Raw genomic sequence first — 13,667 nt, 5'->3', positions numbered from 1 at the left:
GCTACCGCGGCCACATGCCCAGGAAAGTCAACCTGTCTTCATCTCCACCTGGCTGGAGAGGGGGCTTAGGGTCTGGGACATCAGAAACACATTCGTTTGTCTTCTCTTCTTGCCTGGGCCCTAGGTCATAAGGGGTTCAAGTTCTAGCTCTGTGTCTTACATGCTGTGTGACTTTGGTAAGTTACTCGACCTTGGTTCCCTCATCTGTAACCTGAGCATAACAATCGCACTTGTAAAAATAATTGAGATAAAATGTAGAATGCATAGTATGGAGGTAAATAAGTTACCTCTATTATGATATATGAAATGAAGTCTAGATAAAATAATGACAGCCCTATTTGTTGCCCTGGGCTTCCATTTTTCAGAGATGGAAGCCATTTGGGGAACTAATTAAATCCATTAGGGGAAGGTGTTGAGTGCCTGTTGCTAATGCAAGAGTATGTCCTTTTTAAACAAGAGTATGTCCTTTTTAAACTGTGCTGGGGAAAATAAACCCCATAGTCCCGAAACAGATTTCAAAGGCATGTGAAGCTTACAAGACAACTTGAGGTCAAGAAAGTTTCTTCCTTTCAAGGCCTGACAGGGCGGCAGCACACACATCTGTGGCGTTCAGGCTGCCAGCTTGACCTCGCCCTGACTGATCTGCCAACATCTGTACACATACAGTGAACTAGCGCTTGCGTGACAACAGGGCTCGTGGTAGGGGGTTGCTGAAAGGGAATGGTGAAGAGATGGTGGATGGGTTTACATGCCAGGAGCCCTGGTGGTGTGATTCTGCAGTGGGCTGTGCTCTGCACTCTCTGAAACTTGAAACTAACAGCCGCTCCTCTGGAGAAAGATGGGGCTTTCCACTCCTGTAAACAGGTGCAGTCTCAGAAACTCACAGGGGCATTTCTACCCCGTCCTGTAGGGTTGCTGTGAGTCACTACTGACTCAATGGCAGTGAGCTTGGTTTTTGGTTTTGGGGTTTCTATGGACTCACGTGCAAGCCAAGACCTGACACTGATTTTGGCACTTGGTGGTATATGGTGAGGCTGGGGCGGGGGGCACGGGTGACTGTGGCTTTAGTTATGAGCCAACCTTAGGGAGGAGGGAGAAGAGATGTATTGAAAGGAACCCCAGCCCCAGGCCTGACTACTACATGAGCAGCACTTAGGGGCCACCCTGTGCTGGGTGAACCAGGAAAAGGTTGTCATTCTAGCCCCTCGCTTGTCCAGTGTCAGCCTGATTACTTTCCTGGGTGTGTCTGGCGAGGAGAGCCCATCTCTCCACCAGGAGCAGAGCTGTAATGGGGTCTTACAACTTTGGTGATTGACCTTTCAGGATTTCCTGGGAAGTCTAATTTGTAGGTATATTTACTCTTGCCTTAGACATGCTTTTTCTAAATCCCCAAACTCATTGCTGTTGAGTTGACATTGACTTATAGAGACCCTCTAGGACAAAAAGGAACTACCCCAGAGGGTTTCTGAGGCTGCAAATCTTTATGGAAGTTGATTACCAAATCTTTCTCATGTGGAGAACTGCCAGGGAGTTCATATTGCTCACTTTTTGCTTAGACTGTTTTCGTCTTTGTGGGCCATAGACCTCTCTTGCAACGACTCAACTCGATTGTTACAGGGGTGGTGTGTGTATGTAGGGGGACAGGGGACATAAATGAATGAACATGGCTGTGTTGTAAATGTTATTTGTAAAAACAGATGTCAAGGCTGGATTTGGTCTGAGGCTCTTAGACCCTGACCCAGTAAGAATGTTACATCTTAATTTTGGGGTCAGAAAATGTGAACACTATACTTTACCAAAAGGCAGTTGTTTGAACAAAATAAGGGAAAACATCTTGGTTTAAAATCAGGATAGGTGTTGGGCCAAGGTGACTAGAGACACTCGTAAATGTTTAAGAAAGAGCTTTATATCAAGAAATAATTGTATATCAAGAAAGCATCCCAGCCCAGCCCAACTCAAGTCCATCAGCCCGATACTAGCCCATACGCCCCTCTTCAGACTCATGCAGCCACGTGTAGTGTTGCAGAATGCAGGCAGATCACAGCCTGGGACAGGGTCATGTGGACCCAAGGTCAGTGGAAACGTGGCAGGGCTCCTTCAGCTCTCAAGGTGGCCAGCAAGCAGGAAGGTGAGTGGGGAGAGAAAGGGGAGGTTCCCAGGGTCCTCCTTATGAGAAGGACACACCCACAAGGAGGCCTGATTGGCAGGTTGGACTCCACCCCTTCACTTTTATGCTACTTTGAGTGTGAAGGTTGTATCCTTTATGTAATCATAATTCCTCAACCTGTATGCTGAGCAAATAATCCAAGAAGCTGCAGTGTATGACAGCGAACGAGACATTAAGATTGGAGGATTTGCTAACAGCCTGTGATGTACCGGTGACACAACCAGGCTAGAGCATAGAGGATTTGAAGCACTTACTGCTGACGATGAAGGACTATAGCCTTCGATGTGAATTACACTTAACATCAAGAAAACAAGAACCCTCACAATGAACCAGTAATGATGATACATCCTGGTAAATGGGGAAAAGGTTGACGTCAGGGCTTCCATTTTATTGGATTCACAATCAAAACCTATGGAGGAGGAGGTAGTCAGGCCAAACAATGAGTTGAGTTGGGCTAGTCTGCTGCAACAAATCTCTTTAGCACGTTCAAAGGCAAGGGTAGCACTTTGAGGACTGAGCTGGGCTTGACACAGACCATGGTCTTTTCAGTCACCTACGCATGCTGAAGCTGGACAATAAAGAAGACCGGAGAAAAAAGGGTGCCTTTGAATTTTGATGTTGGCGAAGATGATTAAATATATGGTGGATTGACAGAAGAATGAACAAATTCGTGTTGAAAGAAACACAGCCAGAATGCTTCCTAGAAGTGAGTATGGGGAGACTGTCTCATATGCTGTGGACGTGTTGTAAGGGGACGGTGGCATGCTTGATGAAGCGCCAAGAGACCCTCCACGAGCTGATGCAACACCGGGTTCAAACAGCCGTGCGCATTAGGGCGGTGCAGGACCAGGAAGTGAGTCAGATCGCTGTGTGTCGGGTTGCTATCAGCCGCTACCAACTGGCACCGAACAACAACTGTACTAGTCTGAGCTCAACTGGGATTCTGCTCTTGGGGGGAGGAAGGCTATGTCTATCCTTTAATTAAGGGGCCAACCCTAGGCAAAACTGGCAGCCCTGAGGGATTTTTTTTCCCTCACCACTCTCCTGAGAAGAGCTGTTGAGCCTCTGTCCCCAAATTGGGATGGCCATGCTTCATCTGCTTGGCATCCCGTTCAGAGCAGTTGTCTTCTGACGAAGGACAGTGGGTAAACAAGGGCAGGGCACTATTTATAGCACGATGACCTGCTTCCAGATCTCTGCTCAGCCTCCTCTTGAGAAGTGCTGAAGGGATGTGCAGTGGTGTCTTTGAATTAACATTTGCATGATTACTTATGCAATAAAATTTAAGACTAGATAGTGAAGATTGTTCTTATATCATTTGTTTTCTACCTTAAAATACTGCACATTCTTTATAGAAAATACAAAGAAGGGAAGAAAGTAAAAAATCTGTTATCTCATCACCCAGGGAAAACCATGTTAAAAATTTGACTCTTTCTCAATCTGTTACCCATCCATCCATCCTCCCTCCCTGATTTCCAAAAGCTGGACTTTGCCCCTTTGGGGAGACTTTGCAATTCCACTCCAGATATACTGAATCATACTTTGCCTTTTAACAAAATCGCCAGGTGATTATGAGATTCCCAGGCAATTCTTAGGTATACAGATATGTGTCAACACCTACAATACTTTCTGTACAGCAGGATTGAATTTGGATGCTTGGGGAACACCATATTAAAACCTGATGAAAGGCAGTTCTGGGTCATCCTTGCTGATGCTGCGGCTGTTGGCAGAGCTTAGAGGAATGGGCTTCGGCAGTGGCAGCAGCTGAAAAGCCAGTGCAAGTGATCAGCAGGGACCAGAGTTCCTCTAGCCCTGCCTGCTGCTCTGTCTCCCATCCTGTGGGCCAGACACAGCCTAAAAGCCCACACCCAGAGCCATGTCCTGTGTCTCCCCTGCCTGCATCCCATCTGTGGTCCAGTGTGGCAAGAGTCTGGTCTTGGGGATCTTTAAAACCAGCCAATAACAACAAAGACCCGTTGCTGTCAAATCAATTGTGACTCATAGTGAGCCCATAGGACAGAGCAAAACTGCTTCTTAGCGTTTCTGAGACTAAATCTTTATGGGAGTAGACAGCCTCATCTTTCTTCCCTAGAGAATCGAATGGGTTTGAACTGCTGATCTTACGGTTAGCAGTCCAACATTTATCCCACTGCAGGGGGCAATAATAACCAAAAGGAGAACTGCTTTCCCTTTAAAACAATAAAACACCAAAAACCAAACCAAACCCTAGGGCAGTGGTTCTCAACCTTCCTAATGCCGTGACCCTTTAATACAGTTCCTCATGTCGTGGTGACTCCCCCCCCAACCATAAAATTATTTTCATTGCTACTTCATAACTGTAATTTTGCCACTGTTATGAATCCGGTGACCCCTGTGAAAGGAGCTGTGACCCACAGGTTGAGAACCACCGCCCTAGAGGATCACAGTGGGACGTTGCTTAAAGGACCATTAAGTGACTTGTATATAATAAGTATCTGAGGATCTTTTTAAACGTTATATTCTGATTCAGTATGTGTCTAGGGTTGAAATGCAAATTCTCAGTAGGGGTCAAACCAGATGAACTATTTTGAAGCCTTGAATTCTCCGTGTGAGCCGATCCCAAACATAGTAGGCTTTCCCCAGCCGTGAAGGGCCAACTTTAATAGTTAAACCAGTATTTCTGATCTACCTGCTCTGTACCAAGTGAAGGCCCGGGTGGTGCAAATGGTTAATGTGCTCAACTGTTAACAGAAAGTTGGAAGTTTAAGTCCATCCCCAAAGTCCTGACCGTCTGTGCCTCCCAACTCAGCCCGACACTCCTGTGGAGCACAGTTCCACTCAGCCCGAGGTTGACTGGGCAGGACCGTGAGTTGGGGTGGTGCTGGGGTAGTACTAAGCACTACTAGGTACCAGAGATACAGAGGTAGGTGAGATGTGTGGCCCTTAACCCCCTGAAGTTGACTGCCCACAGGGGGAGAAAGCCAGGTCCCCAGGCAGATTTTGAGGGTGGTTCGGTTGCGGTGGTGGAGCAAGGGGTGTACTAGGAAAGGCTTTTCATGAGCAGGGGTTGGGGGGGGGAGGGAGGGGGAAAATGAGGAGCTGATACCAAGGGGGGGGGGGTAGTTTAAGTTGCAGCCCAGTGAGGGCAAAGGGGTTGTACAGTGCATATGTAGAGGCTGCAGGAAGAAGCCCGTGGATTCCAGGAGTTGGGGTCTAGAACACAGAGTGAGTGGGCAGCCGTGGGAAGTGGAAGGCTGAGGGTGCAGGGTGTACCTCTCCCAGAAGCCTGGGAGTGATTGGATGGATTTTCCCTTTTAAACTGCTCACTCTGGCAGTGGTAGCTTGGGTTGGGGCCAGGCTGGAGGCAGACGGGTGAGCAGTGAGGAGGGTTGGGGAGAAGTGGGTGGTGGTCCAGCATTCCTCAGAGTGGGGAGCCCTGTGAGGGTGGGGCGCCGGTGGTGAGGTCTGTTTAGGACACGTTGAATCTGAGGTGCTGGTGGGATCCCTGGGGTGATGCGTGAATAGCTCAGGGGAAGCAGGCTTTTCCTGAGATCTGTCAGCAAGGTGTTCCCCCCTCGTCCCCCCCCACCCCCGAAAAGGACCTGCTGATTTTCGTTGCTCAGCCCTGTGCCGCCTTCCCGCTCCCTGCTGTGCCCGAGCCCATCGCAGCAGCTGTTGTGTGAGGCCATCTCGTGGAGGGGCGCCCTTGCTCTCGCGGACCCTCTCTCTCTTTACCTTACTAGCCCTGAGGTCCTTTTCTAGCCACGGCTTTTCCTGACGATGGATCCAGAGTAAATCAGCCCAAGTCCTGCCGGCCTCACTTCTAAGGAGTCTTCAGGTGGCATTTCTTCTGAGACTGACGTGTTGGTTCTCTCTGCAGCAGTCTGCTGTTCAATAGTGTGTGAGGCACCGCGGCTTTCACACCTCAGCCTTTCTGTCTTTGTACATCATCCAACTTTTGCATGCAGATGAGGCAGTTGGAAGAGCGTGACATGAAGCAGCCTCCCCCCCACCCCCCCTTTGTATCCAGTAGGTGCTCCCAAGCCGGGTGCTTGTCCTCCACCTCTACTGGCCTGGACTTCCCGGCCAGCACCTCCACTGCCCGCTCCTCAGGGCAGAGGGGGCAGGCCTTCCAGGAGGGACTGCCAAGTAGGCCCACAGTCGCCAAGCTCCAACTGTGTTGCTCACTGGCGAGGTCCTGAAACCTTGCTTAAGAACCCACAGGATGAAGTGGGGGTGGGGTAGAGATGATTCCAGCACGGCCCGTGCTTGAAGGTGAGTCCTGGGGCTCATGGGAACGTAATTTGCATATTACATGAACTTCAGGGGCTTTTTATTTATTTAAATAATGACAAAAATGCCCCCTGAAGTTTCCAGGTGCCTGGTTCTGGGCGCATTCCTGGAAAGATTGTGTGGCACAGTTTTGGAATAATTGAATTAGGAGCCACACTCAGGTGCTAATAAAGTGGAAGTAGGATTTTCAAGGTTCCGCTTTTGAAAACCAGGAGATGAGAAGCGTCCTGGAAAGGCGTTTTCTTCAGGCAGGTTGTCTCTCTCCTCCTCAGGGGAGATGCCCCTGGGAGAGAAGTGGGGCTGTGCTGATTGGAGGTGAAGGGGAAACACAACAAGAACGTGAAGGGATTGCCTGGTGGCCAGCCGGGCGGCTCTAGGGAGGGTTAGGATATGTGCCTGCAGTTGGTGGATACGATTTGTCCGCGGACCCTGGTTCTGGCTGTGGGTTAAAATATGCATCTGTGGGGAGTCTGCTTACAGATGATCAGTGTGCGCTCATTAGCAACATGTGTTGGTCAAGAAAGGCAGACGTTTCCCCCCAGTGAGTGGGGGAGCACATTTCTGTGATACTCCCTGTACGTGGACAGGACCTTCTTCCGGAGGGGCTGGCACCAGTCTCCCCTCCCAGACTGGGACCCCCGCCTCGCTCAGGGGCTTGGAGTTCTGTGAGTGTGACAGGTCAGCCTTTTAGGTGGAAAGAAAGGCAACGTGAGCGCAGGCATTCCTTGAAGGCGGCCTGGGTTCAGTCCCCGGCCCCCTGAATAAAGGACTACTGCCCTGACCTGTCGGTCCCCAGGGTGCAGAAAAGCTGTGTTGACACTCTAGTCTGGCACGTGTGCAGCACCGTTATGAAAATGCATGCGCTGCTCTGAGAATCACTGAAGTGTCACCGCTGGTGGGAAAATGGGACCGATTGACTTGCTTGAGGCTAGGTTGCCGTAAACCTTCAATTTGTGGGAACCCTCTGACCCCAGTGCAGTATCTGTAAAGTGCAGTCAATTGTGTGCCTAATCTTCTTACAGATTTTACCATTTTGGAAACTTGCCCTTTGATGGTAGGACATATGCACTAAAAGCCGTAGGAACCCGCAGTTGGTAGACTAGTGAGAGAGTCCATGGCTCCTTGTAATTCCCGCATCTGTTGTTGTTCAGTTTACTTACATTCCTCTCTGACTAGGTTGTTCTTGTTTTCTTCTTTCGTTTAAACCAACGGAAGAAACCTCTTCTTTCTTAAAGCGCATCATGGTTAGTGTCCGCATACTGTGACACCAGAAGCGTTAGGACTGGACTCTGCTCTACATGATTGCAGCATGCAGAAACCTAAATGGGTTTTAAAAATGCAACTCCTACGAGTGGGCCAATTAAATCTTCGCAGGTCAGATCGGCAGAAAAGTCACTGATCAGCTTTGCTCGAGTGAAGCTCCAGGACTTGGGATACCTTGGATGGAAACTCAGGTAGAACTCGTTTTAATCTGAAAGTGGAACCCGAATTAGATGAGTCTTACCATACTTGTTTCAGCGCCGTGGTGGTGCCGTGGTGAAGTACCTGACTGCTAGCCGACACATCTGACGTTCGAGCCCACCAGTCGTTCTGGCTGGAGAAGGTGACCATCAGCTCCGTCAAGACCCACAGCCTTGGAAACCCCATGGGGCAGTGCCATTCTGACCTGGGTCTGCCATGCAGAACCAGCCTGACGGCAGTGGGTTTGCTGGGGATTTGCCATATCCATTCGCAGTTCTGGGGATTTGGCATCAGTTAGCAGGTCAAATGGAGTGTTAGAACCATAGGGACTTGTGGCCCAAGGGAGACTCCGGTCTTGCAGCCTGAGTTGGATTTAGGGGTGAATGCAAAGGCCAGGGAAGGCCTTTTCCCAGGTTCCTGACAGCACGGGCGACAGAGATGGCCTTGTAGCCACCAGCAAGGCTTCTGAACTGATCCACTGGGTCCCCCGCCACCACCGCTTATATCCTTGAACCTCTTGCAAGTCCTTCACCGGCGTGCAGTGGACCTTAGGGCACTTCCTTCTCCCTCTGCTGTGGGTGGTGACAAAGAGGGCCTGATTGTCGGGGCCAGACAGGGGCTGGGCAGGCGTTGGGAGATGGCACTAGCACATTTGGACAGCGATCACTTCATTTCTCGCCAGTTCAAGCAGCTTGATTGTGGCTTCAGGCCTTGTTGACTGCCATAAAGTGCAAGAACCTGGAGTGGGTCCAAGGTGTGAAATGGCACTAGGTGATAGACTGAGCCAGCCCCCATGTCCTCTGCTTGCCTTTCAAGGGCATAGCCACCTTCCAGAAACCTCGATGGCTTCTGTCAGGGTGCAGGTGGCCCATGCGTGCCTGAGCAGTGGTAGTTCCTGCAGAGGGAGGTGCCTTGGAGATGGTGGCCCAAATGTGTGGAGAGGTGGCACAGAGCAGACGAGGGCTGGGCTGGGGTTCTGGGCCGACCACTCGGGCTGAATGACTTTGGCCTTTCTGGTGAACTTTTCTGGCTTTGTTTTGCTCACTTGCAAAATGAGAGTAGCAAGCATACCTCAGGTCATGCTAAAGAAAGATGAAACGTCAAGGCTGTGTGGAAGCCCAGTGCCTGGGAGCTGTCCCCATGTGTTGGAGAAGAAGGTGTGCTCTGAGGGTGGGTGTGGCAGCCCCTACCCCCACCCTCACCCCCACCGTCCCAGGCCTGGTGGGTTTTGCTATCACTGTGATTCACTTTCTCTTAAAGAAGAAAGTACCTTCTCAAAGTTGCTGGCACCATGTCCAAGAGCCCCTGCAGTGGGCCGGGCTGCTGCTCCTGGAAGGCCGGGTGGGAGTCCCAAGCTTCAGTTAAGGACCCTGGTTAATGCTCTTATGTGCCATGCTTGCACATCTAGGAATGAGTGTGATCAGAAGGCAGCTTTGTGAGGACAGGCCCCTCTCCCTGCTGGCCTGCACCATGCCTCCAAGGAGGACCTGCCAGGTCCCCTTCAGGTCTGCCTGCTGCCGGGCGTCCCCAGGTCTCTTCCAGCGCTCCTTCCCCCTGAGACTTAATCAGATCCCTGCCTCCTGCTCCCCTCAGCTAGCCAGTTCCTCCCGCTTGTGGCAGACTTGGGTGATGGACAACCCGTGCCCCGCCCTGTGAGCTACTTCCGTGTACAGCGGCTTTCTTGTGTTTTTCACCTACAGAAGAAGTGCGGTTTATATTGTGGCCCAGTGGGAGTGTGGGTGCGTGCACTCACAGACCCCCCCTCCCTTCACTGGACGTGTCTCTTCGGCTGACGTTGTTTGTTTTCAGCACTGGTTGGGATCTTACAGTTCGATTGCACTTTGCATCTGGACTGCTGTTTAAACACTTTGGCCTTGGGACTGGTTGAGCCAGAGGGCAGGAGGGAAGGGACCCTGGCGGTCCTCCAGCCTGCCTTGGCTGTTAAGGCTGCCCTGGGAGTGGGGCGGGGCAGGCAGCCCTCACCCCACCCAGCCACCGTGTGGGGAGTTACTTTGGGAGATGAGAGGCTCTCTCCCACCCCACAGCTTGGGTGCAGAGGAATGAGCACTGCCCCAGGAGTCAGTGTACCTGGTTAAGTCCTGGTGCCCCCGCTTGGTAGCTGTGAGCCTTGGGCAAATAATGCTACCCCTCTGTGCCTCGTTAGGGCTGCTGTGTGGCCGGGTGACGTGTGGGCGGCAAGGTGCGGTGCCTGGCGCACAGCACTGGCTCTGAGGGCATGACTGACCCACACATCTCTTACTCTGCCCCTGCAGCCGGGGAATGGCAAGGGTCACTCTAGGGCTCGCCTTGAACTTGAGCCCTTCCTGTTTTTTCTCTTCCTGGATCAGAGATGGATTGGGGACAAGCACCTGGTCCCCTTCTGTTGAGTGTTCTGTTCAAGCTGTGTGATGGTTGCCTCCTCTCTTCCAGCCCTGAAGGATGGCTGCCATGCTGGGGGACGCCATCATGGTGATCAGAGGCCTTTCCAAGCTGACCCAGGCGGCCCTGGAAACCCACCTGCAGCACTTGGGCCTCGGCGGGGAGCTTGTCATGGCAGCCAGGGCCCTGCAGTCCACAGCCACCGAGCAGTTTGGCGTGGTCTTTGGGAAGGTGCAGGTAAGGAGGCCACCGCCTGAGGGGAGACTTGGTGTTCTTGGTGAGATAAGGGTGTGAACCTGGGCCAGGGGGCCCACAGGCCGGTGCTGGGGGTGGGGCTTCCCTGTTTGGCTGGTGCGTGCCTCTGGTGTGATGCTGTGGTTCATTTCGTTTTAGCTGTAGCATCACAGAGCTAGAAGGAACTGGGAATGACCAGGCTGACTGCCTAGCCCAGAACTCTTTATGCAGAGTTATAGTTCACAGCCCTTCCCAGTCACCTGCTCAGGCCACACCTGTGGCACCGGGTTGGGAGTGGGGGGGGTCACTGAGCCTACGTCCCGAGCTTCATGGAGTACCTGGTGGCCCCCATTAAAGAAACCACAAAGAAGTAAGTAATCGCTACCTGTGTATCTCTGGTGGGTGGGTGACAGTTGCTCTGTGATGCTTCTTCCAACAAAGTCATTTGTCCAAAGCCTAACCCCCTCCCTGGCTCCTTTGGTTGTTGTTCGTGTGGGGGTTGGTTTCTGGAACCCTCCCCAGGGTGGCCTGGGCAGCATGGCCCGGCTGGGCAATGCGGGTTTTAGTGGGCACTTCACGCCCAACATTGAGCCGCTCGCAGGAACTCATCTGCCATCTGCCTGGGCTGGGCTTCTAAGGCCCTTCTTGCCCTGCCATTTTGCTGCAGGTTTCTGGACAGCCTGGGGGCTCTGGCTTTCCCAGTGGCAGCTGGTACAGCCTTGCTGAGGTGTCAGGGCCAGAAAGCCGCTGTGTTTCACCATCCCAGGGGAGAGGTGCTTTTTTAAAAATAAATTTATTGGGGGCTTTTACAGCTCTTATAATAATCCATACATCAGTTGTATCAAGCACATTTGTACATGTTGCCATCATTTTCAAAACCTTTTCTTTCCACTTGAGCCCTTGATATCAGCTCCTTTTTTTCCCCTCCCTCATGAACACTTGATAATTTGTAAATTATTATTATTTTCATATCTTACACAATCCGCTATCTCCCTTCACCCACATTTCTGTTGTTTGTCCCCCTGGCGTGGGGTGGGGGTTATATGTCGATCATTGTGATCAGTTTCCCCTTTCTCCTCCCTTCTCCCCCCCTTCCCCTACCTTCATGGTATCACTACTCCCATTACTGTTCCTGAGGGGTTTATCCGTCTTGGATTCCGTGTGCCTGTACCCGTGTACATGCCCTGGTCTAGCCGGGTTTGTAAGGTAGAACTGGAGTCATGATAGTGGGGGTGGGGTGGGGAGCATTAAAGAACTAGAGCAATGTTGTGTGTTTCGTCAGTTCTTTACTGCAGCCTGGCTGACTTGTCCCTTCCTTGTGAGCTTTCTGTGAGGGGATGTCAGATCGTTTCAGGGGAGAGTTTTAAGCACAAAGAGGACTAAAGATGTGATGGTGACCAGGGACTACTGTAAGAGGGCACTGCCCACCTGGGTGTCACCTTGTGCAGTCGCTACAAGGAAGGGGAGGGGGCATCTGTGTGTGCCTGAGTCTCTGTGTGTTTCTTGGGTCTCTGCATGCCTGTGTGTGTACATCTCAAGGGTGCGAACGTGTCTCTGTGTGTTTGTGTCTCTGTGTGTTTGTGTATATCTCTGAGTGCACCCGCGTGCATTTTCATGTGTTCATGTGTGTATTTTTGTGTGTGTCTACATGCTGTGAGTTGTTTCATCTCCTTACATCTCCATTTCTGTTCTGTGCTTGGCTGACCTCCTGCACAAAGACACAAATGTGCTTCTGAGCTTCACACCCTCAGGCCTTTGGTGCCTGGTCAGGCCCAGGTTTATAATTTCTAGACCCTAACCACACCCTACCACACCCCAACCCACACCCTGCCTCTCCTGTGTGGGGGCTTGCTAAGAGTCCTCCTTGAGTCTGCAAACATGCCTTTGGCTTCTGGAAGTCTTCACTTCCTGAATCTCATGTGTACCGCTCCCTGCCCTGGGAGTGAGGCAGGCCCCGGAGCTTCTCCCTGTGTCTCAGATAAGGAACCGGAGCCAGCAGTTTGATGCAAGATGGGGTGACAGTGACAGAGCTTAGCTGTCTTGGGGATGGGGAGCCATTCCTTCCTGTCAGGGGCTTTGCCTCTGGAACACTCAGGTGTGAGACTCACCTGGGGACACCTAGAGGCATCACAGTGTGTTGGACCGAGGGCACAGATTCCCTCTTTACTCTGCCCAGCCCTCAGGCAGCCCCAGAGGGCCGGGGTCTGTACAGGGCTGCTCCCCAAACTCAATCCCTCAGACCTGGGGTGATGGTTCAGCATCCCAAAGGATGCATGTGAGCAGTGTGATCGCATCCAGCTTGCTCCCACTCATTCGCCGCACAGTTAGAATTAGACTGCCCTCTTCCTGATGGGTCCTGGTGGTGCAGTGAGCTACACACACAGAGCTGCTAAGGTCGAGGGCTTGAACCCACCAGCTTCTCCACGGCAGAAAGAGGAGGCTGCTGCCTGCTTTCATAAAGGTTTAAAGTTTCAGAAACTCAAAGGGGCACGCCCTATCCTAGGGCTTCGCTGTCCGTCAGAATGACTCGATGGCAGTGAGCCCTCTTCCTGAGGGGCCAGAAGGGCAGACACCTCCAGGAACCCGAGTCCCTCCAGCTCCCCAAGCCTTTGTCCCTGTTATCACTGGGCAGACCCTGAGTCGGGTTAGGTAGCTGCATCACCAAGTACGCTGGCGAGACCCCCCCCCCCCAGCACTCTCAGGAGGGGTGGAGTCAAGGGGGCCGCAGCCCGGACTCCCTCCCTCAGATGGCACTGCCTCTTGAGAGATGCTTGGAGAGAGTTGCCCCTGGAGGGCCTTGGGCTCTGCTACCCCATTTGTAGGCTGTGGATTTGACCTAATTGTTTCAGCTTGTTTAGCCTCAGTTTCCCATATGTGAAGTGAGAGTGACAGCCAGTGATAGCAAGTCAGAACTGCTCAGCTCCCAGCATGCCGTACAGAGCGGAGAGAGTGGGCCTAGGTGTGCACGCACCCATGAGGTCAGCAGAGCTCAGTTGCCGTGGGCATGGGCACATGTCGGTGAGAATCCAGGAGCCCAGGCCGCTGACCACCCTCGGGAGTTCACACTGTTCCAATTATAGCCTCCGTGGCGCGGTTTCCCTTGCCCCGTGAGGTCGTCATTTGGGGCCCCACATCCCTGGGACTGTTTGAGATG

At 52.0% G+C, this 13,667-nt stretch overlaps 1 protein-coding gene across 1 annotated transcript in view; it reads left to right on the top strand.

The window, feature by feature from the left end:
* The window catches only part of COQ8A (coenzyme Q8A), a 39,662-nt gene that overhangs the window by 12,573 nt on the left and 13,422 nt on the right, over positions 1–13,667 (top strand). The window contains exon 2 of the mRNA XM_004699967.2: positions 10,331–10,516. Coding sequence (XP_004700024.1) covers positions 10,340–10,516 — 177 coding nt within the window. The 5' untranslated portion in view covers positions 10,331–10,339. The remainder of the gene's footprint in view (positions 1–10,330; positions 10,517–13,667) is intronic.

This window comes from Echinops telfairi, unplaced genomic scaffold (genome assembly GCF_000313985.2).
Source record: "Echinops telfairi isolate 266 unplaced genomic scaffold, ASM31398v2 ScPeMD7_7424;HRSCAF=8462, whole genome shotgun sequence".
NCBI classification, from domain to species: Eukaryota; Metazoa; Chordata; class Mammalia; order Afrosoricida; family Tenrecidae; genus Echinops; species Echinops telfairi.
Note: the sequence above shows the minus strand (reverse complement) of the source record. Positions and strands in the feature narration are given on the sequence as shown.